The sequence below is a fragment of the Sesamum indicum genome, linkage group LG7 (assembly GCF_026168435.1).
Source record: "Sesamum indicum cultivar Baizhima isolate 11 linkage group LG7, ASM2616843v1, whole genome shotgun sequence".
Taxonomy (NCBI): Eukaryota; Viridiplantae; Streptophyta; class Magnoliopsida; order Lamiales; family Pedaliaceae; genus Sesamum; species Sesamum indicum.
In genome coordinates, this window is record NC_142663.1 from 6,885,640 (window position 1) to 6,904,472 (window position 18,833).

Sequence of the window (18,833 nt, forward strand, 5' to 3'; positions counted from 1 at the left end):
ATGTTTGAATTTATGTTGATATTTTAAAATAAATAGTGTATGTGTGATGTTGGGATTTTGGGACAAAAAAATAATTGTTCATTGTCAAATCATATATTTTTTATATATAAATATGTATATTATAAATGTTGTATTTTTTGGAGACAAAAATTACTATTTATTGTCAAATTATGTCTCTTTTATTTTATATTTATATATATGTATGTATATATAATATATAGAAAGTAAAAAAATAAAAAATACACAGATAAAATGTAAAAAATAAAAAAAAAACAAACATTAAATGTATTTTATATTATCTCAAAAAATGCCCAAAAATGAAACAAAAAACATGGGCAGGGGAAAATAGTAAACCAATAGCGTGGGACTAAAACTTAGCATGGTGGAGAAGACGATGGAATGAGTATGAAGATTTTCTTTTGTCAGTGGTAAGGGTGGAAATGTCATTTCATAATTAAATTAATTGGTATGAAAACATAGAATGGTATTAAACATCCCACTTATAATTTTATCTCACAATTATTAACAGTCTATCTTGCAAATTCAAATAAATTACCCAAACTTCAAAGTAAAAAAATACTTACTCAGATGTTCTCATGAAGTCGCCCATAAGTTTCTACAAATTTCAATTTAGTCCCAATACAACACAGCTTTTCGACTTTTGACCTTTCCAGTTTCCGTGCCGCCGTTACCTTTGGTTGGTCCGCCACTCCAAAATAGCAGCAACGTCGACATGGAAGCTGTTGGTCACCATCCCAAATCTCCCTCCTCCCTTTTCTCTGATTGTCTTTCTTTGTCCTTGTGATTTCTGTGTGTCTGAGTAACAACTACAGTTACAACCCTGATAATGGCCTGCCCACCTCCCAATTTCCTCCCATTATCACACAGATAAAAGCACGTTCTTGAAATATGATTTTCTTGGCCAACCTTACTTTGAGCTCCGCCCCGCCGCTCTTGTTTCATAAGCCGTCGAGAACAACCCGCAAGATTCATTCTTGGCATGTTAATTCAGCCATTTCAACTGCCCCTGTATCCAAAAGGAGGTAAATTTTAGAATTCCACTTGTAAACTGTAGTTTTTATCAGTCGGTATGCAGAGTCTTTTCATTCTCGGTGATTTTAGGTGTGATTTGTATGACTTGCACAAGGAGCTGGTTCCATATGCTGAGGCATGGTCTTGGCAGAAGGCCATTGTGAAGGAGAGAAGAGTATTGAGTGAAATTAACGAAGATTTTGCTGACACTTTGATTGTTTTACAACACCACCCTGTTTACACACTGGGCACTGGGAGTTCAGAAGAGTTCTTGAATTTTGATGTGAATAGTGCTCCCTTTGATTTGTATCGAACTGAACGAGGTGGTGAAGTTACATATCATGGCCCTGGTCAGGTATATATATTTTACATTCTCTTGAGTTGATACTTATGTGACAATCTTTTTGGAAATTGTAGGGACGTTTTTAGTTGATAAAGAATATATTTTAGATGTGTGTGAATTTATGTGCGTGGTTGGTCAATCGAAGATGTATTAACCTGATGAATAGAAGATATATACGGAGTGAGGTAAGTCTTTGGGTTGGTTATTTGTCCTGACCTATTATATATGCTTGTTGTATGTAGCTAGTCATGTACCCTATTATCAATCTTCGGCATCACAAGATGGATCTGCATTGGTATCTTAGAGCACTTGAAGAGGTAGTTATTCGTGCTCTTGAATCAACATTTTCTATTGAAGCTTCACGAGTTGAGGGCTTGACCGGTGTTTGGGTTGGTATGTCTTATAATCCGATTTTATATGTTTTCTTGGTCTAGAAGGGCATCTAGCCATTTGCCACAAAATATATGATAAAGTTTAAATCCTTCAGAATTGCTCTTTGGAAAGAAGCATATGAGTATCCACTTTTGCATGACTTATTTCTGTGCATTGGTCTGGTCTGGTGGATGATTCAATTCTTAACTTGAACAAATTCTTCCAAAAAGGTGTAAGTGAGTACCCTTCAACATCAAGTGTGCTGCGCAATTGAAAGAATCCAAGCTCTTTCTCATAACCGTGGAAGCTGTACAAATGTGAATTAGGCACCAGGATCTTACAACTGTGAGGGGTTGTATAGATATGCTATGGGTTGTATTCACCAGTGCCCTTCACTCTCTAGTGCAAAAGACTTCTCAGATTAATTTAAGCTCAGAAATCTTGAAAATTGTATGCCAAAGATTCTATTATCCAGCACTTAATGTAAACATGAATAGCACAGTCTAGGATGTAACGCACTTCGCCTTAAAATTCTGTAGTACATCAAATATGTGGAGAAGTTAGCCTAGTCCTTAACAATTTGAATAAGTATGCTCATATGGAATCTGTTGCATTAGATGCTTTTGAGAATTAAGGGAGCATTATTGTCATATGCATCGTTCATGATTTTTGTTGGTGTAGAAAGCTTTTACTGAAATTTATTCATGCAGTTGAGAATAAATTACCAGTTCTGCAGTAAACATTTCTCTACTAGTAATCCCTGTCGGATATTTTGCTCTTCCTTTCTACCCTTATTTGGTTTAGCATTCTGGAAATGAAGGACTGATTATCTATTAAGTGTATTCTTGTTTCCTATCCCTTTAGTTTGCTGCTTAGGAGTAGATCCAGGTCTCTTCTCTCGTTGGTGTTTGGCACTCATTGTTTATGTGGTTTCAACTTCTCAAATTCTTTCAGGTAACCAGAAATTAGCAGCTATTGGTGTAAAAGTATCACAATGGATAACATATCATGGCCTGGCATTGAACGTGACCACAGACTTAACACCCTTTCAGCAGATAGTACCCTGTGGGATTAAGGATCGTCAAGTTGGAAGCCTTAACGGGATCATAAAAGGAAGTTTTCCATCTAAAGGTTGCAGAGAAGAAGATAATCATCACGCTGATAATCACGATTTGGTGGATACTACTCATATATCACTGCTCAGGGAGTTCTGTGAAGTTTTCCAAGTTGACCTTCATCATAAATCTATACAAATAGGAGTTCCTTATGAAAAAACCCCTTCACCTACCATCCTGAAGAGCTAATTAACACAAATGACCCAAACAGAATCAAGAGCTCGACGTGCAGAAATACCTTTCACTTGCAACTTTGTTCTTCATTTCACTGTTCACAGTGGTAAACACTATTGATTAACATATTCTTTGAATTGTTATCTGAACATATGTCCTTTTTGCAGTGGTAGGTCACTTGTAAGCTGAACCTTCTTGCACCGCAAGATTTGACTAAGATTTATATTTATGGAAAATGGTACTCAAAATTCCTCAATATTCTTGATGCTTTCAGCTCAAAACTCAAATTTGGACATAACCGTTTACAGGACATAAGACGAGATTATCTCAGATATTGACAAACTTTCATAACGCTTATGTATAGATTTTGAAGCATTTCTTCCTCCCATTTTGGTTTTTCATTTTTCCTGCGTTTATCATTCAAATTCTGGCATGCTCAAATGAACTTGATTGCTAGTAAAAAAGAAAAATTGACTGCAACTTTGCGCGCGCAGGACAATTTACTATTGTTATTATTTTATGTAGTACAATTCACTTGGATATTTATAAAGCAGAGAGTAAACGATATTACATTTCTTCTGGTTATCAATAGTGTAAGATATTTTCTACAGATAACAATTTCCCCAAGTTCCAAGTGGATAAGGCGTCCACAGCCCATAATACTGCATATCTTTTCATGGGACCAAACAATTCCCAGAGCCTTTCCAATTCATAAACACCATTGAGGTTGATGTTCAAAGCAAGAACCACTATCTTAATTCAGTTTCCAAGGTAATAGACAATGGTACGAGGTATGGCCATGGCTCGTTCCATGAGTTTCTGCTCACATCCAATGCTTAAATGCTCTATCACTCTTCATATGGAGAATCTGACATTAACCGTTTTCCTCAAGAAAAAGTGTCAGAATTGGGCGTTGAAATTTTCTCACCAAGATATGCTCCAGGTTCAGGCTTGTCGAAGGAAGCCATTGAACTCAAATTTGCAGCATTTCTGCAGAGAGAGGAATATAAATTTAGCTCTTGAATCACTGGAAGAGATGGGAAGAAATGGAATTCTTGCAGACTCGAGCGATGTCTTAGAATTAATGAAAGTTACTGTGGACATGAAGTTTCTACAGGCTGGGGATGTGATTTACGAATACATAATGAGATTCCCATCAGATTACGGTGTTGCCATCTTCAATAGACTGATAGATACTTACTTTAAGCTGGGAGATTACAGACGCGCAGGTCGAGTTTTTGAGCAGATGGCTTGCAAGAACATGGATTCTTGGAATACAATGATAATGGGTCTGGCGGGAAACGGACAAGACAAAGAAGCAATTCAAGTTTTCTCCCGGATGGCTAAAGAAGGGATCCAACCAAACGATAACACGTTCTTGGGCGTTTTAAAGGCTTGTGAGCACCTGGGAGCTGTGGAGAAAGGGAAAGCATATTTTGAATCAATGAGTCAAGACTATGGCATTAGTCCATCCTTGGATCACTATAGAAGCTTAGTTAATCTTCTGAGGAAGTCCAATGAAAAAGCTGAGGCCACAGAGATTATCCCCAAAATGCCAACCAAACCAAGCCTGGAAGTGCCGGAGACTCTACCAAATCAACCGAGAACCGAAGTTTTAGATGCAAAACCAGCAAAAATGAGGAAGAGGGTAAAGGAGAACCTGGTTTCAGACAAGAAACGTGCACGTCCAAACAGAAGTATGGTATATGAGAAGCTGAGGTCCTTGAGCAAGGAGGCAAGAGAAGCTGGTTATGTACCCGATACAAGATATGTCCTCCATGATCTTGATCAGGAAGCAAAAGAAAAAGCCCTACTTTATCACAGTGAAAGATTAGCCATAGCTTATGGGCTTATTAGCACCTCTCCAGGTACCACACTGCGGATCATAAAGAACCTGAGGATTTGTGGGGACTGCCACAATTTTATCAAGATCTTGTCCAGCTTTGAGAAACGTGAATTTATCGTAAGAGATAACAAGAGGTTCCATCATTTCAAGGATGGAAAATGTTCCTGCAGAGATTTTTGGTAGTAAGATGTAAATCATTTGGTTTTAGTACTCTCTTATGTCAGTTGCATAACCAGGGAATACATCCTACTTCGTCATCCAATGATAATTAATCAGTTTCAGATTTTAATGTAGTGCTCCTCTAAACGCTATCATGGTTAAGATATAAATTAACGATCCTCATGCTGCGCCTGCTGTCTGTAGAGTGGAACAAGATCCGGGATTTTTAACCAGGAAGAATAACTTCACCAGACAAGGAAAAACAGAAGAATGTATTTATATAAGACATGAAAGAACATTGGAATCCTCTATATACATCAATAATTCTCCGCCACTGGTCTAGAGGGAAAGAGCCTTAGTAGAAATGTTAGCAAGGACCATAGACAAACCAAGCCTAGGATACGGAAAGTAACTACCATAGAAACCAAAGCTCCTGTTCTGTCTAAAACTGCAGGGGTTACAGATGCCTCCCTCATGCTGTATATTAACTTCTCAATGAAATTTGTAGCCCTTGTCAGCTGATATATCCTGTAGACCTGAGGAGAAATATCGATCTGTTAACATTGTACTCCCATTTCAATGAAGACAGTGAAACATCAAATACAGGTTCCCTGTACCTCAAAGATAATAGGCAAAAGAGGCCAGCAGGATGATCCATTCCAGTCGAGAAGTCTCTCAAATGCATATTGAGCCAAACAACCAGCTAGGAAAGGAGCCACTGAGACCAATGCAGGTAAACCGAGCACAGGCCAGATGACATAAACAGCAATCAGTGGGGCACAAACCTTGAAGCCCATCGTAAAGAAGGCAGATGTCAAATATCCCCTTAGGCCTGTGATAAGACTCCATCTCTTTGGGCTAAACTGGAGATATGGCTTTTGAACACGTTCAGTTACAAACAGAAAAATAGCAAGTCCAGCATAAAAGATGACCTCAGTTGAAAAGGAAGAAACAATTTCTGCACCAACATTGACATCAAAATCAGTAAGTCCAGCGTAAAAGATGACCTCAGTTGAAACAGAAGAAAATGATCCACAGAAATGTGACAAAGGAACTTAAGAAAAGCATGTTAGTAAAAGATCTGCGTAAAAATTAATAAGTAACTAATGAGAATACGATACAAGAGGCTCTAAAGGTGCATAGGAATTTGCTGAATGAGATGATTAAAAAGCTAATCTGATATTGTTCTGTAAAAGATTAAGAGTGCAATACACGTTTTCCATACTTTAGCCAAGCATACAGATGTATGTCTATCTAGCTTTTGCTTTCTTTAGCATACAAGAGCAAAGCTCATAAAACCAGAAACGTACAGGCTTTCATATTCATATATATGTTTGGCAAACATCAGAAAATTGTACTCCTGTTCTGTTGTGCAATTCAATCCAAAAATGGCATCTTTTAGCATCTCTGTCCTTTATTCAATAGTTCCTTGGCTCTAGTTCATAGAGAATATAAGCTGAGCAGGTTCCCAAATGACATAAAGATCACAAATCCATTAAAGCCCGAGCACTTTAGAATGCTGAACTATCAACCATTGGAGCTAACCTCAGTTGCTTTCATCTTTCCTCTCTATTATATCATCTATCATCTGACAACTTTTCCTTTCCTTTACTCTTTTTGATTGAACACAGATCTTGTTCAGATATTCATCGTAATGAATTCAAGATAAACCACCATGATCAGATCAAGTTAACCGCCGTAACTGGAAGTCTATGTCTGTAATGGCCAAAAGACATGAATTGAACTTAGAACCAGTTACAGAGTATTGGGATGTTCACTAAGAAAAACGACTTCCTAAAAACTTCAAAGATTAACCTGAAGGAAAGATCCAAAATCAATAGTATAGTCCATCACGCGAATCAAAATATTCATATCCCAGGATACTCAAATGCCTGTTTTGTCTGTCAATAATAATCTTTCTGAAGGCAAATTGAAATAACACCAACAAAATGAATTATTAGTCTGTAACTGACAATGTACGGTTTCCATTAGTTAAAAGTAAACAGATGCCAGTTTCAGAAGATCATCAGTTTAAGCACAGCAAGAAAACCATGAATTATACAAATGCAAAACAAATAGCATTCAGAACACTATAACTGAGTAATGAAAGCTAAAGAATACCTGCAAAAACCTGATTCTTGAAAACATCCTCAATAGGACCGACAATGAAGACCTGGGGAACAACCAGCGACGAAATCAAAGCAACAGGAGCCAAAACCCAAAGCAAGGAGCCAGTGTTTTCTTTAAATGGCGACGAAACCAATTTGCTTTCCTCAACCGACTGGTGAGTCAACCCACCAAAAGAAACAGAGCCCGACTTCCCACGAAATGGTTCCGAGTCTTTTCTTGCTTCAACCCAAAAGCCCAACTTCCTCGACGAATTCAAATTAGCAGAACGTACAACAACTCCACTCCTTAAAGATGGAAACAAAGCTGGAGAATAGAAAAATAACTCTAATTTGAATATAAAAAGATAAAGAAAAAGGGAACAATAACATGCTCCCTTGCTCAACTTCTTCACAATTTCAAATAATTGCTCATGGCAAACCAAATAAAACGAGAAGAAAAGAGCGGAAAAACGTACATTTGAGCTGAACTTGGAATCTGGACATCTGCTTTTCCAAGCCAACATGATTTCCACAACGCTCATTCGCCTAAACAAGAAACAATTATAGCAAAAACAAATAATAGCAATTTCTGAAGATTATCGCGCAGAATAGAAAAACAACGGACAGATTGAGGAAAGAACACTCACGGTGTGAAGATGAGGAGGTGAAAAATGGGTGGTCAAAGGATAATTCTGAATGAAAACACAGGCAGCTTGCAGCTTCATTTCGAATGAGTGTTTGTGTTCAAAGCTTCAGCGGAGTTTTGCTCGATTGGGTTTTGCTTTCAGGATCAATTATCCTTAAACCCTTTCTCGCAGCTCTCACCGACCGTAGTGATTCCTGACCTGTCAAAAGTAAAAATAATTTGCTGCTGAAAACCCAAATGCACAATGCAAACTTGTTCGGCCCATCAATCCAAAACTTATGAGTATGTTATATTTTTCAATTTACGCTAATTTCATTTTGGTACTCTAATTATATTTTTATTTTATTTTTAGTATTTTAGTTTTTGAAGTTATCAGAATTAGTACCTAATGATTACAAGTTTTCGTTATCGTCGATACCTTTATTAATTTAACCATTAAAATTAGCGATTAATTCTATTTTAAAATAAAAAATAAACGTGAATTGATCAATAACAGGTCGTGTTTAGCTGCCATAGACATCAACTTGCTGAGTTGGCATAGACACATGTATGATGTGGGGGGCGGGTGATGTTAGCTGAGTTGACACTTTTTTTGTAATGATGTGGCATCACTTGGTGCTGACGACAGATGATGACTCGAAAATAAAAATGACAGGTGAAAAAAGAGAAATTTAAAATTTAAATGTTTGTATAAATAATAAAAATTATTATAATTCTTTACTTAAATTTATTTAATTTAAAAAGTTAAGAATAAAAATGTATAATTATTTAACCTAACTTTCAATAGGAAAAATTAATAAATACTTATTTTTAATTATTACGGATGGCACGTAGAGAGTGAATCACACCCGTACAATCAGTTGGCAAATCCAACGGTTGAAACTTTATCTCAAAAAATTGTAAAATGGTGTCATCTGAGTCTTAGCTCTCAAGCGTATCTCCTTGCTCTCTGCACTTACTGTTTCTCCCATTCCCATCAGACGCGGCAAAAAACAGTAACGGCACATTCCCCGGAGAGAGATGGAAATCGTTGAAGAAGGAGCAGTGATGGTGGCGAAGAAGAAAGGGGAGTTGGCTATCGAAGATTACCTCGATTTCCTTGACGACCGCTCTCTCAATCTTACCATCCCCCAGCTTCGTCAGGTGAATTCAGATCAATGAGGGTTAGGTCATTGGTCGGTTGTTATGCTTTGATCATTTCTCCTAGTTTACCAGGTTAATGAAACCGGTTCGTTTCTTCTCTTCCAGATCATTGGGATGCACGGCTTCAAAAGGAATGAAACTAAAAAGGCCTCATACGAATTCCATTCTTCAATTTTTTTTCCTGAATTTTTTGGCCTTCTTATAGGTGTTTTTTTGGGGTTAATACTGTTTGGATTAACAATAATGTTTTTCATTTCAGCAACTTTTAGTGGATATGGTAACCACGATGGATTTGATGGATCTCCACCGCTCGACGCTGCTAGACGCCGGCGTATCAGGTGATGCTTGCTTCACCCTGGAGGAAGTGATCAACGACCTCAAACATCTCGACTGGCAAGAGTGCCACGTGACCTCTCTCCTCACCCTCGGCGCCGTCGACTCTGCCTCCTCCTCCTCCGTCGCCAGCGACGCAACCACTTCAGTGAAGCGGAAAAGACCCAAAAGGCTACGAAGGAAGCGGACTGAAGTTGGCGCCGAGGCCGAGCATTCTGATATTTCCACTGGTACTACTGTTGCTGCAGAAAGTACCACCGAGAGTTTGAGGTCAGTGGAGGTTTAAAGTTCAGAATTACAGCTTTCATCTTTGGAGGTTAGCTTGAGATTGAGGGTGCGGCTGTTCGCTGCTTGTACATTTGACTATCGAGCAGGAAGGTACAATAGTAGTTGTAGCAAGTGAACAATCAAAAGTAAATAATGTAGACATTAAAATTGAATATCCATTTCAGGAGTGAAATCTGGGAAAGAAAAAACCCTCTAAGGTTTTCCTTAAATAAATATTATAAAAGAAATAATAAGACTGAATGGAAATTTGACGAACATAAATTGAAAAGTTTTTAGTTTTTCTAATGTGGGCATTAGCCCATTTGGGGATTGACATTCTTTCTAATTTGTGTTTGAATTGAATGTTTTGGATTCGGAAAAAAGAATTTTGTTGAATGCACAACAATAAGTCACATAAAGTCTAATTTTCAGTCATATTGTCGACTTTCATTAGGAAATTAACGGAAAAAACACGTATAATCTACATGATCATTATCTTTCAAAATGGAGGAAAGCAATTAGAGGACTTGCATGCTTTTTTTCCATTAGTTTCCTAACAGAAGTTGGTAGAAAAACTAAAAGTGAAAATCTTTTAAAGTTATGAAACTATTTTGGATAAAACTGAGTTATTGGACGAAAATGTAATATTCCTTAAATTGAGTTAATTTTTATTAAAAAATTTGTAAGTTCGAATGTGATCACCCGAACCAATATAAATTGGTGAAATAATTTCCTTATATCAGTCGTATGTTATATTAGATAATCGTTGGTTTAATTATAATTTTACTGATCTAACGGAGAGGGTTTTTTTTTTTTTTTTTTGACAATTACGATAAACCCCAAAAAAATGTAAACATGATTCATCCTGTATTATATATATCACATATTTATATATATAAATAAAAAATTTATACACATGTCCGTGAAATACAATACAAGATGCAATAGCAATTCGGATTGATCATCAGAAATGGAGTCTGCACATAAACCACTGTTACTTACCATGTACAAAAGTTATCCACATCAAACCTCAATCTGGATATGGGAAATGTAGACATTTTCGAACATCACCAAATTAGAGGAAACCCATTCCCCTTTCTGGATTGCTCCAAAAAACAGAGGTAGAAAAGGTTGTAGTGTATTAACAGTATCGTCTGCAGTCAAGAATACTTGCAAGACGCAATTTTATATTGCAGATTATGCTAACAAACGCCTATCAACATTGGCCAACTACTCACATTGCTTGTTTGTTTGTCCTCTACAACCCCGGAAAACACAGTCCTGCGTCTGCTTGATGCAGACGTTTTAAGGCCGAAATCGAATGAGCGGTTTCAGTTTACCGGATAACACTGTTCAGCAAACTATTTGATGAAGGTGAGCTCTGATCACTTTGCCATGAATCGTCTGCCGATACAGGCGATAAATCAGTCGTGTCCAATGAAGTCGTGCTGCTAAACAGACCGACGCTGCCAAATTTGTGCTTTTTAACCGTCACGTTCAATGGTTTATCGCTTAAGTTAGAGGATGATGAGCGAGACGATGCTTCAGATGACCCGGCAATGCTTGTGTCCGAGTTTGTCCACTTACTTAGCCTAATTTGTTCCAATTCTATGGCAACTTCCATCATGGAGGGCCTCATATCCTTGTGAAAGGCAAGGCACCTAAATGCCAATTCAGCCACCTTTTGCACGGACAAAAGTGTCCAAGCATCGTCTGTTGTTTCGAGGAACGGATCGATGATCTCGTCCAAATGCCCTCTCCCGATCCTGTCAACGGCGAGAGCCGCCAAATTCACTTCGTTCTGAGGCCGGCTAAAGTCTACCACTTTCAATGCGGTTATGATCTCTATAAGCACCACTCCGAAGCTGTAGACGTCGCTTTTGTCGGACAAATGGAAATGCTGATGGTATTGAGGGTCGAGGTATCCGGGAGTACCCTGAGGTGCAGTCGAGATGTGGGATGACTCCGCCATCCCTAGTCTCGAGAGCCCGAAATCAGCTACTTTGGATTTGAAGTTGTAGTCCAAGAGTATGTTGCTGGATTTTATGTCCCTGTGGTAAATAGGAGGGTGCATGGCATTATGAAGATAGGAGATTGCCTGAGCCGTTTCAGCAGCGACCGTCAGGCGAACCGGCCAGGGAAGTGCACTGCCTTTTTCTCTTTGCAGGTGCTGAGATAATGTCCCATTAGGCATGAACTCATAGACGAGAATCTGTTCGTCATTTTCAATGGAGCACCCTAGGAGCCTGACGAGGTTCGGGTGGCTGACTGAGGAAAGGAGCTTGATCTCATTGATGACTTGTTCGATGCTACCCGAATCTCTGTGCCTGATTCTCTTGATAGCAACCCATTCGTCGTTGTTCAGTTTGCCCGAGTAGACGGTCCCATAAGCGCCGTTTCCGAGCCTTCGTTTCTCTGAGAAGAAATCTGTGGCTTTCTCCATTTCCTTGTAGGGATATATAGGAACAGTTATGCCTGTTGTTTCGCACAATTGACGGCTTTTTCTGCTTCTGCTCCTCAATTTCGATCTCTTCCGAATGAAACAGATAACCAGACCTAAACCGATCATCAATGAAGCTCCTGCGGCTACACCTGAGAACCAGAAGCCAGCATCTCAGACGGTTTTACACAGGTTCTATGTTGCAATAATACATTTTCTTAAGAACAAAAACATCGTTTTTGCATCCTGCCATATAGAAATCGAAAGAATCGGTATGGCTCGAGATTGGGCAAAGTGATTTATTACCTCCTACTAAGACACCAACTCTTGTTGTTCCTCCACATTCGCCCGATAAGTACTTGGACGGGTTACATCCCAAAGATTCTGCAGTACAACATACGATTAATACTGATACAGAATTCCATATGGACCTGTACTCATACGGACTATCAACTATTGAATCACACATGATAACGTCATCACGTACTACACCAACGGCCTAAGCTCATACGTGTACAAATCCCACATAAGCGACATCAAATTTTCCAAGATCCCGAATAGAAAATCGAGACCACAAGATTTAAACCAATCTTCGTCCGCACAAGAAGTAATAGATTTCAAAGAAATCCACACATTCAGACATTCAGTCCCCACCACTCCTAACATCATTAGGTGAACTACCAGATTTTAGTGTATTTGTTGGGCTTATTCTTTGTTCATTGGATAATTACACGTACCTTTCTGATCTATGGTCTATTTATACAGATTATTTTATTTTTTAAATAATTATACATACATTCATCAAAAATATTAATATCATCTATACAAACTACCATATATACACACAGAAAATCCCAATATCATCACACAAACTTCCTATTCTTTTTGGTTGACAAGACAATTTTTGTAATTATATAAAAAATACGAATAATTTATATAAATAAACTAGAGATCAGAGGAATAAATAGAATGCTCCCTTATTTATTTGCATTTGGTAATCTAATCAAATAATGAAGAATATAAAAGGTCTCCACAACAGAATGATGAAAGGGAATTTTGGCACATTAGGATAGTGGATGAGACTGACTAGAATTCTACCACCAAATGATGGTTGCAAGAAAACAACCAAAAGTTATCATCATTCTCTTGGTCAGACGTACTTTTCATATGAAAGAAACCTTATTATAACAAATGTTGTCACACATTACATGCCAATACACCACTGGCCAATCCCAACCGCCTTCCCTCCATTCCAAAACAGAATAATTTAATTATAATATAATAAAATTATACTTGTTATATAATTAATTTAAAAAAAATAAAATCCAATTAATTACAAGAATATGATTGGTTTAGTCTGCAATTATTTGTAAAGTCTTTGAAAGCAGCCCCTCAATTTGAAAACAAGTTTTACTTTTGAAATTCTCATTGTTGCATCTCTTTATTTTTAAAGAATTGGATCCTTTGTGAGGGATCCAAGAAGCCATAATTATGAATGTTTTGCGAATTAAAATGACACCATATTTTGATCATCTTTTTCATTATTAGTCAAAGTAACAATTATGACATCTATGTCCCAAAAGTATCTGTTTACTAATTCCTATTTCATATTTAAATTTATATAATAATACTTCCATCATAATCTATAGTTTGAGAAACTTTAGAGATTTTTTTAATTAGTTTTAGTTGATGAATTTAAATTTGAGGGAAATATTTAGAGGAATGATTAGAAATGAGTATATATTAAAAAAATTTAAAATTCATCAATGTTCGACAAAAATAATAATTCAAATTAAAAAATAGAGTATTTAAAATTATTTAAATAAAATTCATAATTTTAAATCCATTGATCTAAATGAAGTCGTATGCAATTTTCTTATTATTATGATTTACAAAATTATTTTAAAGTAAAGGGGAAAAGTCAATTAGTCCAATGAAAAAAGAGAAAAACAAAAGAAAGCATAATCAAAAAAGAAAAAGTCATCAAAAGCCTACCTTTCCGGCAGCCCAGCCCGTCGCGGAACCCATCTCCGGCGAAGCCCTCCAAGCACTCACACCGATACGCCGGCGAGCTTCCCTCCGCCGGCGGTGTAACAGGAATGCACTTCGCGTTCTCCGAGCACCGGCAGGCCCCGTGAAGCCACCACCCCACTCTCACAATCTGAACATCCAGCGAGACCGACGAACTGTTCGCGAACGACTCCATCGATATCGCCGAGAACAGTGACCGACAGCCGCTCCGCGTCAGGTTGTTGTAGTCAATAAACGAGGTCGCATTATTAGTCTCCGAATAGCAGCTGATGCTATCGTTCTTGACCTCGCATTCGAGCAGCTCGAAGTGGGTCTGCACCATCGTCGATGGAATGAAACACCCGCTGCTGGAGTTCCTGCAGTTCTGCAGAAGGATCGCGTTGTGGGACGTCGGGGCGAAGTTAGAGGTGAAGAGGCGGCGGAGCGCCTCCACAGGGCGGCCGCACATGGGGGGAAGGTTGACCAGAATGGTGTCAACGCTGACGGACTGCACCGGGAACTCGGCGGCGAGAATTGTGCCATTGGAGGTGCAGTTCAGCTGGATTGGACAGCCGGGAGAGAAGCCGAAAGGGAAGGGGAGTTTCCGGCCGCCGCAGGCGTGGTTGCACCAGGCGGCTGCCGGCGTATACCGGACAAGAATCGTTGTAAGAATTAGGAAGATAAAATTAAAGAACTCCAACTTCATATTTTCAGGAATCAAGAAAGAGAGTTATGAGGCATTTGGTACAAGAAAAGTATAACGATATTTGTAGTTATGGTAAAAGTTCAGGAGGAAATGATGTGAAATCGGGCCTGGAAATGAGAAAATTGAGGATGCAATGAAAAGGAGGAGGGAATAGATTAATTATAAGGAATAATTACATTTAGACCCCTAAAATATGAAATTATACATCCCCTCAATTTTTTGTTGAACTTGCATTTATACCCTTCTAAAAATTTGTTGTTTAAAATTTTTGGACAAGAATTGTTGATGTTAGAAAAAAAAATTCATAAAACTTTCTAATTTTATCCCTCATTTTAATATTCAAATGTAGTAATTTTGTATATGTAAGGGGAAATGTAATGATGTTAACCTCACTCCATATATATATATATATATATATATACATAATATTTATCCCTTTTTATAAGCCCAATAATATACATGAGAACGCTAAATGAGAGGCAACATGAAAAATTTATGTATTTTTTTTTCTTTTGGCTACCATCAATATTTATCGTTCAAACCCTAACTAGCTAGAAGTGGATCAGATTTTAATGAACTTTTTTGGTGTAAGTGTAATTTTAAAATTTTCTTAGGAGAAAGCGTAATTTTATATTTTCAAAGGAATTTAAGTGTAATTAATTCTAATTATTAATTAATAATAATTAATTAAAGAAGAAATGATGATTGAAGGAATATGGTTTACTTGGAAGTACTTTTCCTCTTTGCACACCTTTTTTGTCCTTTTTTTCAAACTAACAAATAATAAAATTTTCACTCATTTTGTGTTAAGAATCATAAAATATGTCTAAGGTCGCTATTAATCCTTTACTTTAAAATATTCCAAAGCAGTCCCAATACATTTGAGAATATTAACTTTGGTAGTTTAAATAAATAATATCAAATTCATTGGTATCCATCTGGGTATTTTTTATTTTCATTTTTGTATTTACAAAGTATTTTGTAGAATTGCTGAATGGTTTTTTTCAATTTTGCTAAGGTTGTCCGTCTAGCAACATTCCGGCTACCATTTCCGGCCAAAACTGGCCAAGTTAGTATTTGTAAAAAATGCACAATCACAAATGCATATCTTTGTCTTTAAATGTAATATCAATTCAGTCTCTCCTGACTTTTGCAAAGTCCTAACGGTTGGGAGGTCACTAAACTGCCAAGCATATTTCCCTTATATATATGTGTAATTAAAAATGAAATGCACACATGAAATTCCACATAAGCAAGAATTTTACAAGAATCCAGCCTTTTCTTCCCCCCAACCTATTTTCACATAAAAACTTGAAGCTTGCTCGTAACATCTGAATGCCTCTGGGTGGCACCTTATACTTGTGAACTCGCCTATCTATAATGTCTATGTTCACCGAGGTTCACGGCTTACACGTCTTTGAGTGTTTTTGTGTCCGTCCCCAAGTAGTTAGTTTACTGTAATGCATCTCGCCCACAATCTCGGGTCATTTTGACACATCTCTCAATGACTAGGAGCATCCTCACTCTGCCTCTGCATTGCAGGTCAATCTTGTGACACAACGAACATCTCATGCTCAATGCTAATTCGGTGCATCGCTGGCTCATCTTTTCGCCATGCCCATTTTTCATGCCTCACCCAAGAAGGGGCATATCATACTTTTGATGATCATTCGATATGCTAACATCACACATTAATCCCACACGACATGCTCAATATGCTTTCTTGCCTATCGACAAGGCTTCACAACTTGCCTACAGTGTAGCATCGCCCCACAACCGTATATCTTAGTCAATAAATTCCCCTGCACGGTTAGATAGAGCATGCCACAAGTTAGTTCACAAGACAATGGAGTGCTCATCAATCACTCATTTAGCTTAGAGGTGTAACCTCAAAATTCCAGCAGCTCGCAGGTAGCCTTGTATTTACATCAAGCCTCTCGGGTCACTTGTAGATCCAATGTGGGCCCTCCTAATCCCATGTTGTCCATTTGGTTTCCTTCCTATTTTGGAATTTTAAACAATCCTTTGAGATGCTTAGAGCTAGTCCTTGGAGCCCCCTACCATGCTCTAAGAGTTTGCACATTTAGTGTTTTACTGCAGGGAAGGTTGTCTGAAGCTCACCACGCATGCCTCCGCTACCCCCCATAATAGGTTTAAAAATATTTTTCCTTATTCTAGTATTGGACATTGAAATGATGGAGGAGTGCCCCCTTTTTGCATCTCTGTCGTCTAATGTCTGAATTAGGTGTCATTTGAACCAATGATACCTTACAACTTTTATAATTAACAACACTATAGACATTCAACCCCGTCTGATCATCCATCAATAGGGAGTTGCCCTTGCAATACTCTGAAATTACTGCTCCATCGTTATACTGACAGACAAATTTTCATCATCAATTTCCTACCCGATGAAACCGTCTCACTCTAAAACTTAATGGAGATGTTCCCAGCACTCCACAAAACTCACCACAAGAACTATTTTAACAATCTCCATCGTTAAAGCATTCTACTCAACTTGTGAATCTTATGTGCCTGTTGGGATGGCGCTTAAGTGCAGCCCCCTTATCTTCGTATCCAAACGTCGATAGAATTACTTCGTACTTGACAAATAGCATCTAATACCTCAATAAAGTTCTCATTCAAACAATATTGCAATCCCCAAACAATTAAGAGTCCCTGCTCACTTGTCGCTTGTGTACTTTCATCCGTGTAGACATTTTCTTAAAATAAAGGGTATTAACATAATTATCCATAATTAAGAGTAATACATTTAAGAGAAATTATTAAAAATCCCTTAAAAAATATAATGTCAGACATGACACCTTAGCCATCCCCGCATACTTTTCAAAATCTCTTAATTTCAAGCTAACTTTCCTAATCAAAAACTCCCAAAAGGAACTCCAAACAAAGCCTTGAATTTTAAGCATAGGAAAGATTTAATTTGGCAATAAGATTCTATGGCTAACCTGTTGGAATACAAATACTTCTAAATACTAATAAAAAATGCTAATTTAGTTGATTAGTTTACTTTGCAAGTGTAGATTAAGTGGAAGGTTCGGAACAAGGATGGATTAAGTCTGCAGCATTGGCTCCTGAAGTCGTGACGTCTCCGGGTTTTCAGCTAATGTGTAAGGGCAGTTTTCAGGCGGCTTAACAAACCAAAAATAATATACATATATATATATACGTACACTCCTTTCATCCCAAAAAAAAAAAAATTACAACGAACTCCCTTAAAAATTATCATAATTATAAATACTCTATTATTTAAAAAAATTATAAGTTTTCTTCTAAAATTACAATTACTCTAACAAATATCCCATATAATCGGGCTGTTATAAGGGATATTTGTTAGGATATTTTTCAAGAAGATATTTATAATTTTTCAAACAACAAATGGTGTTTGTAATTTTAAATTTTTATGGGAGCCTATTGTAATTTATCCAAAATAATTACTTGATTCTATGATTATTTATCTTAATATATATTTGTCTTGTTTTTAAATATTAATAAAAAATTATATAGTAAGTTTATATATAAATAAAGCACCAAAATACCACTTTACATTGACCTTAATATTGTACAATTATAATAAAAAATTGTGGATGATTTTTTTGTATAATTAATTAAAATTTCTTACATTTTATATAGTTATTAACAATTAAAATGATCATTGGAATTAAAAAAAAAATGTTGACTTTTCTTATTTCCGTAAAAAATAGAAAAGAAAAAGGTTACCAACGATAAATGAGTATTGTTTTTTAGATTTTAAATTAACAAATAAAAAATGTAATTAGAAAATGTATAGTTTTCCTAACTTGAATTACACAAGCTACCAACTTCATAAGTTGAATTAAATTCCTTATACTAGTCTCGCTTTTTTACTGTCGAAATTTCTCTCCGAATGTTGTTCATATTTCTTTTTCAAAAAATATATTACGATGTTCTGTAAAATGATCGTCCCATTTAAAAAATTAAATTAGTAGAGAAGAAAATCAATCAACATTTAATATCTTAACACGCGCTTTTTATGTGCAAATCTTATTGCGATGAGATTGGAATCCAAAATATTTTTATTTGGTTTTTTCTGAAATAATATTTTGCGTAGGGCACCGATCGAATTGTAAGGCGCACCA

The 18,833-nt window shown here is 36.9% G+C and overlaps 5 protein-coding genes across 6 annotated transcripts; 3 read left to right on the plus strand and 2 right to left on the minus strand.

Annotated features, from left to right (window-relative positions):
- The first annotated feature begins 358 nt into the window (after positions 1-358).
- On the plus strand, positions 359-3,294 carry LOC105166198 (Biotin/lipoate A/B protein ligase family). Of its 2 annotated transcripts, none has more exons than XM_011085461.3 (4): positions 359-1,043; positions 1,123-1,387; positions 1,618-1,692; positions 2,702-2,749. In XM_011085461.3, the coding sequence occupies exons 1-4, from the start codon at positions 910-912 to the stop codon at positions 2,714-2,716; spliced, it is 489 nt and encodes a 162-aa protein (XP_011083763.1). In that variant the 5' UTR covers positions 359-909; the 3' UTR covers positions 2,717-2,749. The 2 variants fall into 2 exon arrangements, with proteins under 2 accessions (XP_011083763.1, XP_011083762.1); XM_011085460.3 differs by having other exon boundaries at positions 375-1,043; positions 1,618-1,768; positions 2,702-3,294.
- Positions 3,295-3,436: 142 nt separating this feature from the next.
- Positions 3,437-5,171, plus strand: DYW1 (Pentatricopeptide repeat (PPR) superfamily protein). Its single transcript, XM_011085614.3, has one exon. It carries the CDS (start codon positions 3,818-3,820, stop codon positions 5,063-5,065), a length of 1,248 nt encoding a protein of 415 aa, XP_011083916.1. The 5' UTR covers positions 3,437-3,817; the 3' UTR covers positions 5,066-5,171.
- Positions 5,172-5,296: 125 nt separating this feature from the next.
- On the minus strand, positions 5,297-8,052 carry LOC105166199 (tRNA-processing ribonuclease BN). The gene is made up of 5 exons (XM_011085462.3): positions 7,797-8,052; positions 7,626-7,695; positions 7,163-7,474; positions 5,659-5,999; positions 5,297-5,577 (listed from the first exon to the last, which is right to left on the minus strand). Exons 1-5 carry the CDS (start codon positions 7,872-7,874, stop codon positions 5,359-5,361), a joined length of 1,020 nt encoding a protein of 339 aa, XP_011083764.1. The 5' UTR covers positions 7,875-8,052; the 3' UTR covers positions 5,297-5,358.
- A 654-nt stretch (positions 8,053-8,706) lies between these two features.
- LOC105166200 (uncharacterized) lies at positions 8,707-9,731 on the plus strand. Its single transcript, XM_011085463.3, has 3 exons — positions 8,707-8,938; positions 9,044-9,085; positions 9,198-9,731. The coding sequence occupies exons 1-3, from the start codon at positions 8,816-8,818 to the stop codon at positions 9,555-9,557; spliced, it is 525 nt and encodes a 174-aa protein (XP_011083765.1). The 5' UTR covers positions 8,707-8,815; the 3' UTR covers positions 9,558-9,731.
- A 764-nt stretch (positions 9,732-10,495) lies between these two features.
- On the minus strand, positions 10,496-14,828 carry LOC105166201 (wall-associated receptor kinase-like 14). The gene is made up of 3 exons (XM_011085464.3): positions 13,974-14,828; positions 12,285-12,362; positions 10,496-12,130 (listed from the first exon to the last, which is right to left on the minus strand). The coding sequence occupies exons 1-3, from the start codon at positions 14,692-14,694 to the stop codon at positions 10,875-10,877; spliced, it is 2,055 nt and encodes a 684-aa protein (XP_011083766.1). The 5' UTR covers positions 14,695-14,828; the 3' UTR covers positions 10,496-10,874.
- Between the last annotated feature and the right edge of the window lie 4,005 nt (positions 14,829-18,833).